Source organism: Ammospiza caudacuta, chromosome 5 (assembly GCF_027887145.1).
Source record: "Ammospiza caudacuta isolate bAmmCau1 chromosome 5, bAmmCau1.pri, whole genome shotgun sequence".
NCBI lineage: Eukaryota > Metazoa > Chordata > Aves > Passeriformes > Passerellidae > Ammospiza > Ammospiza caudacuta.
The window spans coordinates 10,046,027-10,058,444 of record NC_080597.1 but is presented as its reverse complement, the minus strand read 5'-3'; the positions used below and the strand labels follow the sequence as shown (position 1 = coordinate 10,058,444).

General features: G+C 37.1%; 1 protein-coding gene across 4 annotated transcripts in view; it reads left to right on the top strand.

The window, feature by feature from the left end:
* Positions 1-12,418, top strand: part of PARPBP (PARP1 binding protein) — a 37,848-nt gene that overhangs the window by 5,187 nt on the left and 20,243 nt on the right. For all 4 annotated transcript variants that reach the window (XM_058804613.1, XM_058804611.1, XM_058804612.1 and 1 more), the window contains exons 3-6: positions 1,861-2,088; positions 2,955-3,062; positions 4,510-4,680; positions 6,290-6,444. In XM_058804613.1, the coding sequence (XP_058660596.1) occupies positions 1,861-2,088; positions 2,955-3,062; positions 4,510-4,680; positions 6,290-6,444 (662 nt within the window). The remainder of the gene's footprint in view (positions 1-1,860; positions 2,089-2,954; positions 3,063-4,509; positions 4,681-6,289; positions 6,445-12,418) is intronic.

The following is a 12,418-nucleotide window of genomic DNA, read 5'->3' as shown; positions in this document are numbered from 1 at the left end:
CATTCTAAAACCAGAGTCCCCAGGTAACTTAATATGATGTATTACCAGGAAGTGGGGATACTTTATAATACTGTATTGGTTCTATTCCTATGAAATGAAATACTTTTTCTGCCTATAATAGAATGAAAACATGGGACTTTTTGAACTTCCTTAAGCTATTAGCCAGTTGACAAATGCTTACTGCAAAACACCACAGTATTTTTAAAATTAATTTTAAAACCAGAGACTTGACAAAATGACTGTGTAAGTTATGGAATATGCCATCACAGTAAATGCTTGATCACAAAGGTTAATATCTGGAATGCAATATTTGGATTTAAAATATTTTTGCAGCACTAACATAAACTTTGCTAATCTCTGCAGGCCCTTGATCTGGTGAGGAAAGGTTTTGATTTATTAGATACCTTATGAAGTTGTACTTTAACTTGGTACTCCTGAAGGATTTTGATTCAAAATAAAGTGAGAAAACAACATTTTTTTCCCCATCTACTGCTGCTTTGATCTGTTTAAATTGAGTTATAATATGATTGTGTGTTTAATTTTTTGAGGGGCTGAAATGAAAATCAGGTGCTTTTCAGAAAACACATATGCAGTTTTAACATTCTGGTAATATGTAAGTTCATAGTGCTGATTTGTCATAACCCATGCAGAAATAAGAAGGCAGAAAAGTGCTCTGAAGCTAATATGTGTGAATGTTCTTTAATTTACTCTCCCTGTTCTTCACCTAGGCAATATCAAAATAGTTGACTTTCAGGATTTTGGAATTGTGTATTTAATGAGGTCTATTGAGAAAGTCGTGCTAAATGTGTTAGAACCCAAAGGAGGGATCATTTGGGCTGGAACAACGTAAATTATTAGAATTCCTCATGTTTTCATATTTAATGTGTTCTGTTGCTAATGGTGTTTATAAGTAATTAATTAATTTGCTTAATGTGGAAATGTCATGAAATAGAATAAAACCTTTGCTGTAGGAGCCATCTGCCACTATGGACAGTTCAAAGCAGGGCTTGTTACTTGGTCACAGGGCATTTCTCTCACATTACATGGTGAAAACCACCTTTTTTTGCTGCCACATACTGGGGAGTGCTTTAGATACCAGAAGTGTGGACAAAAGTTTACCAGCAGGAGCTGGGAACTGGTACTCAGTTTAAAGAGCAGGGTGTGGACAAAAATGAGGAGGACAAGTTGTGAAAGAGAAGGTGGTAAAAGCAAGTGGTTGGAGGAGATGGCAGAGGGGCATATGGAACAAAATCTGATATTTTTCACCAAAATAATGTAGTCTATACTGCATAGTTAATTACAGTAGTGGTAACAGAGGGATGTGCATGGCTTTAATGCATTTATTAGAACTGTGTAGCAGCACTATCAATGTTCTGATAAAGTATAACTGTATTAGCAGAAGAAAGAAAAGCTCCTTTTTAAAAATTGATGTGTGTTTTCCTAGTTTACTGCTTGAAACAAAGTAAGGGAGCCATATTTACTCCCTTTGGGAAGTAAAAGCCTGCCATGCTGAAAACTATTTCTGCAAATAAAGAACTTTATGTAAGGAGTAGTCCTGCAGCATTCAGTGTATTTTCTCATGAGTGTAGTTTGATATACATGGTATATTATATATGCCTATATATATATATATTATACATGGTATATATAATATATGCCTGGTATTTTAAAGATCAGGAACAAATGCTGACAGACTATAACAATATTCAGCTGTCAATGCAAAGATGTGAGACTTTGTTTCTGATCAATTTAAATTATAATGATTTTCAAATATATGTTTGTTTATATATTTGCAGCTTGCTTTAAATTTGTTTTCAAAACTATGCTGAATATGAAACTCTTTTTTTTTTGTTCTGTTAGCACCACGGAGACTTCACAGTATCACTTAGTGATGTGTTGGAAACATGGAACTATTTGTTACATGACAAACTTGGATTGTATGAAAGCATGAAAGAACCTGAAAATTATGCTGATGTGAAAAAAGCCTATCATGCCTTCTTAGCAAGAAGCAATATGTTAGATTTAATAGACATATATCAGAAGTGCTGTAGTCTTGGACTTTTAGCTGAAGATGAAAGCATATACCCTGTGAGTATTATGTTTGACCTCTTTTGTTGTTTTGACACATTTTTGATTCCAGTTATGGATTTATGGCACTTCTAATTATACACAGGAGCTCTGGATTATTCACAACTTTAGGGAAGTCCTTGAGTTTAAATTACTGAATTTTGTAAAGGGATTTTAAAGTCATTCAAAAATTATTTCTCTATTGTCCTGCTGGATAGTGAGGTACCACAACTCTTCTATGAATAAATGAATCCTTGCCATAAATTGGAATGAGAAATTAACTGTAGAGATTTGATAAAACTGGAACAAAGCTTAGTAATTAACATGCCATGGAGTTTTGGTTTTATGCTGATGTGCAGGCAAAATATTTTCAATGATTACAGTTTGGAAAACACCATGCTCTTTAAACAAAACTTCTGTATAATGTATGTATTTGCATGTAAGGGTTTTTTCCAGAAGTTCCCGTTCAGCCACTCAGTTACAGTTCTGTTGTAGTTTATTGCAGGTCTTTTGTTTATTTGGGAGTTTTAATGTGTTTTTCTTTTCCTCCTGGTTTTCATGGGGAAGATAGAGAGCTTAGATGGGTTAATGAGCTCTTCCTGAACTTGGCATAACATATTAATGTTCTCCAAAATGCAAGCAGTGGGTTTTAGTGCAAGTGTATAACATAACATAACTGTTTGAGATAATTTCTAAGTTATTTTTAATCTGGCACTTCATTTCTGTACTAGAACAGTTGTATTTCAAAAGACTAAAACTAAAAGTAGACTGTAAGGGCTGTGCTGACCTCAAACACTAGCAAAGTGACAGGTTTACACCAGGTTTTAGACCCACTTTTCTTTCTAGTAATCTCCATATTTAAGTTTATTATTATCTTTTTATTAAAGGTTCAACTGTTGGAATTTATTTCTGGTGTAATGAATGCACAAGAAAATGATGGTTCTGTTGTTTCTACTCCTACACGAATCAACAGACAGGGCCAGGAGCATGTGAAGGTAAAAATTATTTTTGTCTCTTGTGGTGTTCTGTATCTATTGAAAAGATGAAATATAACGTAGTTTTCTTTTCCAATGATTGTTATTCACATGTGGCTGGCTTGAAAAAAGACCAACCTGCATATCCAAATTCTGTATCACTTGAGTTTATTGTAGGTGTGTATGGGGCTGTGTGCTGAAATTTATATTCTGGAAGGCAGTCCAGCATGACAGGCACTTGATGCAGAACAAATTTTTCTACAAATACACCACCACTCAAACATTGTTTTGACTGCACATTAAATAAAAGAAGTACTCTCCTTTGATTTCATTTTATTAGCTTGTAGTCCCTAACATATGGAAGAAATCTGAAGAGCCACTGTAGTGGTAGCTGGAGCAAAGCAAACAAGGTTTGGCTGTCCCAACAGAGGACTTCAGGGCTCTCTCCCTTTACCCTTTCAACCACTAAAATAAGAATCTCTGGGTACTTTCTCACAGTATTTGAAATGCTGGAGCTTTAGTAATTTCCAAACTTGCTGTTCTTGTAATAAATGGCAATTTCAAAGCAATCTTTGGGTACAACTCAAAATATTTCGGGACAAGAAAATATTTTCTGAACTGAGATTGTCCCCTAAACATCACTTCTACCACTAACACAGTGGCTTTCTTACTGCTTTGACTGGTGCAGTAAAAATATTCTTTGCTCTTTTTTCCTCCTCTGGGGACTGTCTTTGCAGACTGTCACATGTACATGCTTGGTTTTGTAACTATTTTTTGTTGTGTATGTACTGTGGTATGAGAAGATATTCCATAGCAGGTGTAAATTTTCTTGTTATATGTTCTTCTGTTAATGGCCTCTTTTTTTGATTTATTTTTTTCTTTGCTTGCAACAAAACTGCAAATTCTTCTGTTCTGGGGCTGATGTTCTCACAGGATCTTGAACAGTGCTGCAATATTAGCAATTACAGTGTTATATATTGGTTATGTGGGTGGGGCTGGATGACAATTTATGTCCAAACTCAGTCAGTGGAGTTTCTTTGATTGAAATCCCCTGGAAGCCAAAAGAAAAAATTACTGAATCTATGGCAGAGCTGGCAAGTAGTTTAAAATCTTAGTCTTTTTGAAGTTAGTGACAAACTCTTACATGGTTTAATGGTGCTAGTATTTGCTTTGAGATAGAAAAGGGATGTCTGTGAGAAGGTTTCTAAACAGAAATTTATAACCAATTTTAATAACCCTCAAACACCCTGTGAATATTCAAGCACATGTATGCAATTCTAACTTATCATGTTTGTTTTCATCAAGACTTCCAGAATCCTCATGCATAAAGTAGTATTTTGAAATTATGCAAGGTGAATTAATATTCTTCCAAAAACTACATCAGTACATGTCTAATTAACTTTAAAATCAAATGAAACATTGTTTTCAGCAGCAGGAGGACCAATTTGTGTGGTGTTTTCTCATGCAGGTGGCAGTCCTGGCAAAGAAGTCTGTCTGTTCATATTTAAGCCTTTTGGTAAATTCTAAGGATGATCTGGCATTGGCTCATATTCTAAATATTCCTGACAGAGGACTTGGTAGAGAAGCCTTCACTAACCTCAAACATGCCTCAGAGGAGAGAAAAATGTCCATTTTTCTGGTATGTGTGTCAAAGGAATCTTCCTGGAAGTCAGGGCCAATAAATTAGATCTCTAAACAGAGAATTTGGCTTTAATCTAATAAGCAACACTGATGTTTGCAAGCTGAGTCAAGTACCACCAGGAACAGGATTTTAAAGCCAAAAAGACGATAGCTTCTGTGGGGAGAAACAGTTTCTTGTTTGGTCATGGGATCTCAAGGTGGACAGTAAAAATAGTTTGTGTGTATCTCAAGAGTTCTAAAAGGGGATCCTTCTTTAGTTGTCAGCAAAGAACCATCTCAAAAACAGTTGAAGTAAGGCAAATAAGAATTCTTTCTCCAAAGAACCACTGTAGTCCCTCACACTCAAAATAGTCCTTAAATTTTGCATGCAGTGTAACCCCAGTGCACACAACAGCAGTCTGAGTTAAAAACAGTATGGGTATGTAGTCACTGAAGCAGCTGCATTCTCAAACTTTTATGGGTGAATAAATATGGAAAAGTTGTGAAATCTCAGTTGCAGGTTTAATTATTTTAGCTCCTAATGCTCTGTGAACATTGTATAAAAAAGCTGTATGTGTTTGGACTGGATTTACCATGTCTTCACAGTTGCCAGAGGGGAAACTGCTCTACTGTGTAAAAAAGTCATCTTTTCTGGCATCTCTGTCATGTAGAAATCCTGAAAATGAGAGTATTTTCCATTGGGAAGGCAAAGTCCTGTGAATTGTGTCCTTGATCCATAGGAAATCTTGAGCACAAAGACAGGAATACTGGCAGGTTTACTTTCTGTGCTAGAGTAATTCCAGTTTTTCTCTTTCCAGCCCTTAGAGCTTTATGATTTAGCTCTGTACTCTGACATTAAAATTTGTGTGTAGAATTAACATTACTGCATCTGTGTGAAATGCATTGGATTATTATCCTTACTTTCACCTTCCTGGACAACTGCTAGGGGTTTGTTCTTACTGTTGCCTTAAAATTTTGGGGGTTGTACTCTAAGGTATGATTTTGGCAAATCTTCATTATCTTACAGCATATAAAAATATATTGACATTTTCAGAATGACAGAAGCCTTAGCTGTCATTATTTCTGATAAGATTTAAATATACATTATTTGCATCTCTGAAAATTGTTATAAGCTGAAGTCAACGTTCACATGCTTATTTTAAATTGTCCTTGGGTCATAGAGAGCCCTCTGAATATAAGAGCAGTTTTTGTGAGGCCAGCAGGAGCATTTGAATAGCCACAACAACAAAAGAGTTTTGTTTGATGATTTAGTAAGTTTTTTGTCCTAAGCTTGCAAAAGGCCAATGTAAACATGAAATTAGTTTGAGTTATTTTTACTTTGTCATGTGGTTTTTTTTTAAAATACTATTATTCAATTTAAGTTTTGACCTTGCAAATATTGATATGTACGGAGCTTGAAAATAGGAGCTGCTGTTTGATTTCAGGGAAGTTATTCCCTGAAATCAAACTTCTAGTTATTATCAGCCACTATAACTTCTAGTTATATCTTCTAGTTATTATCAGCCAGTTTTTGCACAATTTGCAGACCTGTAGGAAAGGCTCATTTCAATGTAGGTACAGTCCATGTCTGTCTGTAGTTTCATATTTCTGGCTATTTCTCCTAATAGATGGCAACATCTTTTATCCGGACCATAGAACTTGGAGGAAGAGACTCTGCATCTTCTTTGTATGATCCTTTAAGACCCCATGTAAAAGGGCTTTCCAGCTTTGTTAATTTTATTGACAAGCTGCAGGAAATTGTTGGTGAAATCTTAAATACAAGGTAATAGATTTTTGTCTTGGTGAGCCCCTCCTTTTCTTGTGCTTGAACAAAATTTTTAAATTAAGAGTAAATTAAAAAAAATTAATACCCTATTTGAAAATATAATTGAAAAACAATTGGGGTAAGCTTATGAATTTGAGATTTTTTTTTTTGGTATTCAATTTTTATCAAATCTATGTATGAATGGTGGTTTGGTTACTTCCCTGGTTGTAAATGAAATTACAAAACTTTCCAACTTGTGAGTCTGGTAAGTGCATAAACTGATATGTGCTTTACTTCTTGCTGCTTAATTCCTTCCTTTTAGTCATTTCATTCTGTTTACCCTTCTGTAAAGGAGTCTTTATTGCTGCTAACAAATGACAGTGTTGCTTATTTAGCCTTTTCTGTCTTCCATTTTAGCTATATAAATGAAGCATAAGAATTATTTCTTAGGGAGACTCTGGTGGAGTTGCTGATTTTGATTGTGTTTGAAGAACTGAAGTTAGTGTTTTGGGCAGGCTTATAAATCTGTGATTAATTAGAGAAGTGTAGATGTAATACAGGGGTTTCAATTGGTAAGTACTGGCATTCTTACAGGGAGAAGAGCTATTTTCTTAAGCTTCATAGAAATTAATAATTTTGTCATTTATAATCAGTAATTTTTCCATACAAAACTTTGGCAAATCAGCTATAATAGTTCTGTCCTTGATACTAAGGAATCTATTTTTTTTTTTTCAAGTTTGAATTGAGTCTAATCCTCACAGTGGAAAACAAAATATTATAAGCATTATTTAGGTTAATGTTCAGTTTCCATTGAAGCTGGAAGTGGGAAGTATTTCTGAAGTTGTTTTGCAGTTTTGTCTTTTTTATTCTTTCATTTCCACATCCTGTATGCCAGAGACATACTGTCCCTGCTGATGATTAAAGAAAACTATTTGCTCAACATATACTATATGCTGTTTTTCCTTTCTTTAAATCATATCTGGCACTGTATATTGATAAAAAATGAGAAATGGAAAAATATGTATATGCATGAACTTTTTAGGATGAAAAGACTGTATCAGGTGAATACAGTTCAGTAAAGTGTAGCATAAAATGCTGTATCTTGTTAATTACTGCTCTGTGTAAAAGAGAGTGTTTAAATGTGAGAAAAATCATAGTGAGATAGTTGCTGGGACTTATCAGCTTCTCAATGGGTGAATTCTCTAGAGCTTGGAAATGCTTCTTAGCATTCAGATATTTACTGTGTAGCTTTCCCTGCTGCACCTGCTGTGCCATTTATTGTGGGGTGTAAATCTTGTTAAATTGCCTGTACACATTTAAGTATTGCTGTTTGTCTTGCTGACCAGGAGTGGGAGGTGGCTGTACTGTGCTGTTTGTAGCACCTCTTGTACTCCATGTGGCCTTTGTACCCTGGCAATATAAAGTATGTTTTTCATCTGTGTATCTATAGATGTTTTCAAGTGTTTGCTATGTCACATGGATGAGGACTGTGTGTCCTGCCTGTCATGGGCCAGTTGTTGGGAGTTCCAGAGGATCCAGTTCTGTGCAAAAAATTTTCTCTTGTTCTGTTACTGCTGCAAAGTAAAGACCAGAGGGGGTAAAAAGGCAGCAATGCAGCAGAATCCTGAGTTACCTAATCTATAGAAACCCACTGAGAAATCCAAGGGCAAACTAGACAACCTGTCAGCAGCGTTGCTCTTTGATGCAGAGACTAGCCAACCTGCATTAACCAGGTCTCTGTATTGGCTCTGCCACAAGAAAAATGCTGTATTTTTTACTTAATTACTAGAAATCTGTTATTTAGGTTTAATTCTGTTACAGTGGACATCTTATGAAACTTGTAATTGCACAAAATACAAAGTAGCCAAATAAATGGCGGGTCACTGTGGGGATGCATGTTGAAAAGAGGCTTTCTTCATCTGCCTGATTCCTTTGCTTTGGGAATCTAGAAACCAAATTGAAGATCTTGGACGGTGGTGGGAAGTGCTTGATGTATTTCAAACTTGGGAGACATTGTGCAACCAAGTATCTGCTAACCTATGGAGAGTAACAAAAAAGTGTTTCTCATCTCCCCATCATTCAGCTAAGAAAGTGAATGGTAGATCGGATGAACAAAGGGAAATCTGTCAAACAGAGTGGAAGTTTAATGAAACTATGATGGTTTGGTTCAAATATGGCACTCCTGATAGCGGGAGAAATGGAAAGACAAAATGAAATTTGGTAGTTTCAAGGTGTATTCACTGAAGTCAACATTCCTAAAAATCTCTGGCATGTTGAAACTGTTTGCCTCTCCTTGTTCTCTAGATGTCCAATACTAGAAGACATCACTAATCTTTCAAGAATCAGTAGTATGAGTATTCGTAACATTGGGGGTGCTGTAAAACTTGTAATGCTAAAACTATTAATAGATTTGTACATATAAGACTTGGACAACGGAAAACTTCGATATTCTACTTTTTTACACCTGCTTCTTGACAAGGAGCATATCAATGTTGTATTTGTCAGCGAAATGGATGATTATTGCACACTTTAAGATCTGAAAACTCTTTCCTGCTGGTATAAATGAAAAGGTACACTTCTAATCCATCATTCTGGAAACCCTTTTTGTTTTTTTTTTAGAACTCCAGAAGAACTCCCGAAATGACTTTTCCCAAGTTTGTTTAAAAATTGTGACTTAAAATTGGAGGACAGAAGCTGTCATGCTAGTTACTGTGCTTGATGGTTGCTACAGGGGGATATGTGTACATATACATGCACGTTAAAATCCCCATTCGTTTTGTAGAGCGGCAGAGTTGGGAGGTTGGCAGCGTGTTTTCCCCTCAGCTGGGCGCTGCCCTCGGCGCAGGCAGCGGCCGCTGGGTGTCACCATCGCCCAGCTCACACCGGAGCCGGGGCCCGCTCGCCCCGGAGCGGCTCCGCATCCCGGGCCCCTGCGGCATCCGCAGCCCTCCGGAGCATCGCACAGCTCGCCTCCGCCGTGAGGGTTTGTGCCCTCTGCTTCCCCTCGACAGGGAAAATGCTGTTTCTCATCTGCTTCCTTTGGGAAGGTGATTGCATCTCGAGGTGCGGTAGTGTTCGGGGAGAGAAAACAAATTCAACTCTATCTAGGCTTGTGCTGAATGTTTGAGTTAATTGGACAGTGTTCACACAGCCCTGGAGGTTTGTGGTCTAAAGTTGCTGGAAAGTTGTGCAAGCATATGCAAAACATTGTATATAGGATTGCTTAAACTTGGGATTATAGAATAATTCAGGTTGGAAGGAACATCAGAAAGTTTTTGGTCCAACATCCCGCTCAAAGCAGGGTCAATTATGGAGTCAGCTCAGGTTAATCAGGGTTTTGTCCAGACAAGTTTTGTACAGTCTCCATCCTTGGAGGTTTTTAATCTCCCTCTTGGCAGCCTATTCCAACTGCTTTTGTCCTCATGGTGAAAAGTTGTGGGGTTCTTTAATTATATTGAGTTGGGACCTCTCTTGTTTCAGTTTATGCCTATTGTCTTTTTTCACTGTCTGTCAACATGAGTCTGGCTCCATGTTCTTGCTTGCCACCCTGTAGGTATTGGAAAGCTGTTAGTAAATCCCCCTGAAGCCTTCCCTTCTGCAGCCTGAACAAGCTGTTCCCGAAGCTGCTTCACACAGGGCATGTCTGCCTGACCAGCTTGGCAGCCCTCTGCTGAACTTGCTCCAGTTTATCAGTGTCTTTCCTGGACTGGGGGCCCAAAACTGGACACAGTATTCTAAATTTGGTCCAACGAGTGCTGATTAGAGAGGGATAATCACATTCCTCAGACTACTGGCTACGCTACTGTTGATGCAGCCAAGGATACTGTAGGCCTTCTTTGCTGCCAAGGCATGCTCCTGGCTTGCAGCTTGCTTGCTGAACATGCACCAAGGTTTTTTACACAGAGCTGCTCCCCAGCCTGTATCATTGCAAGGGGTTATTCCTTTCCAAGGCTTTGCATGTCTTGTTGAATTTCATGTGGTTCCTGTCAGCCTGTTCCTCTTGTCTGTTCAGGTATCTTTGCGTGGCAGCTCTGCCCTCAAGAGCATTGACTGTTCCATCCAATTTGGTGTCATCTGCAAACTTGATGAGCATGTAATTTTAGAGAGTCACTGCCAAAGATAATAGGAAAAAAACAGGTTTTAGGGTAGGCTCTTATGTTACTCCATTGTTACATTGTGTTTGCTAGCTTCTAAGCATGATGATCCAACCAGTTGTTAACTCCTCTAATTGTCCATCCATCCAGGCTGTAACATCAATACTCCTATGTTGAGAGTATTCTCTGACAGTATTGATAAGCCTTGCTACAGTCAAGGGAAATGGCACCCACCCTTCTGCCCTGGTCTGCAAATCCAGTCATTTTGTTAAAGGGAAAAACAGATTAGTCAGGCATAATTTACATTTGGTAACTGCATCCTTATAGTTACTGGCTACCACCAAATGTTTCATATGTCCAGATATGTGGTCTTAGAAGACTTTGCATTATTTTCTTGAGGAACAAAGTGAGTCTGATGAACTTGTGATCTCCCAAACTGTCCTTATGGGTTTTTTTAAGGTGTTTTTTTTTTGTTGATTTTTTTGCAGTTGTTTGCTTTTCTCCATTTGTCACCCTGACTTTTCAAAGATGATATAAAGTTCTCTTATGAGGGCATTTGACAGTTCTATTAAGGCTGTTGGATGCAGTCCATTTGGTTCAATGTTCTTGAACGTAGTACTGTCAACTGAAGCCTGATTTGATCTTCCATTGCTGGCAGCTCTTTTCTGAAAAAATTCTCTAATCAGAGTGTTGTTAAAGACTGAGGTGAAGAAGGCACAGAGTACTTCTGTTTTATCTGTGCCCCCACTGTTACAAAATCTACCTTTCAGCAAAGGTCCCTCATTTTCTTTGTTCAGCAGGTGAAGCTCCTGTATCATTCCTTGTAATTGTCAACTCCGGCTGAGCTTTGGTTTTCCAGATAACATCCCTAAATGCCCAGGTGATGTTTCTAGATAATTTATAATCTGTCCCTTGTTCACCATTCTTTGTGAAGCCCTTTTGCATTCAAGCTCTGTCATCAGTTCACTGTTTAGCCAAGCTGTCTGCTGATATTTCTGCATATTTTCCTAAGTGTTGTGATGGAATGGTCCTGTGCTCGTAATATTATTATAGTATAATATAATTTATGTTATTATGATTAATAGCAGCTTGCCTGAGCGCCTTTGTCTTTTAGAACTTTCTCACAGGGAATTCAATGGCTGCTCATCAAGACTTATTCTAGGAAGAATACTGTTTACTTTTATAGCAACTTTGCCACCAGACTTGGGTAGCAAAGCTTGGGATGGAGAATATGAAAAGTCTCTCTAATTTCTTCCAACGAGCTGAATGAGAAATTTTAGCCAATACAGCAAAAGTAGCAGCAGCAAGATGGAAAAATACTCTGCAACAGGTTTCTTTTTTTGCTATGTTTTTGTTATGGATAGAATAATCTGTGAAGCTCCAAAGGCTCTAAGGAATTCACTTAATTTTGGTATCTGTCAGAAAATTAGATTAATACATGCATTGCTGCAGGTAGAATTTTTAAGTACTGTGAGTGTTTTGATATAGTTTTTTCCTTTACAGATACATTTAAAATCTATGATTTTATGTTGTTTAACATAAAATCATATCTGTGATAGGATTTTATTGTTGAAATTTTGAAATCTAAATGAACATGAACTACTAATTTTTAAAACCTTATGCTTACAAGAAATAAGCCTTTAGATTTGCTTTAAAAGTACAGTTAGTGCTCCTTTAGAAACATTTGTATAGTATTTCTTCCTAGACACATTTTGTCTCATTCTTCTACCCAGGTAAATGGAGCTCTAGTTGACATCTTGCTGTTTTGTGTTTGAGAATGGAATTACTGCTGCTCTCTTTCTATAGCTCTAAATTAAAAAATTGGAGAACTGAGCGGTTGTCAAGTTCTAAAGAATCTTTTAAGTCCATAACAAGGAAAAAAGGCTGTGATCTCCTCC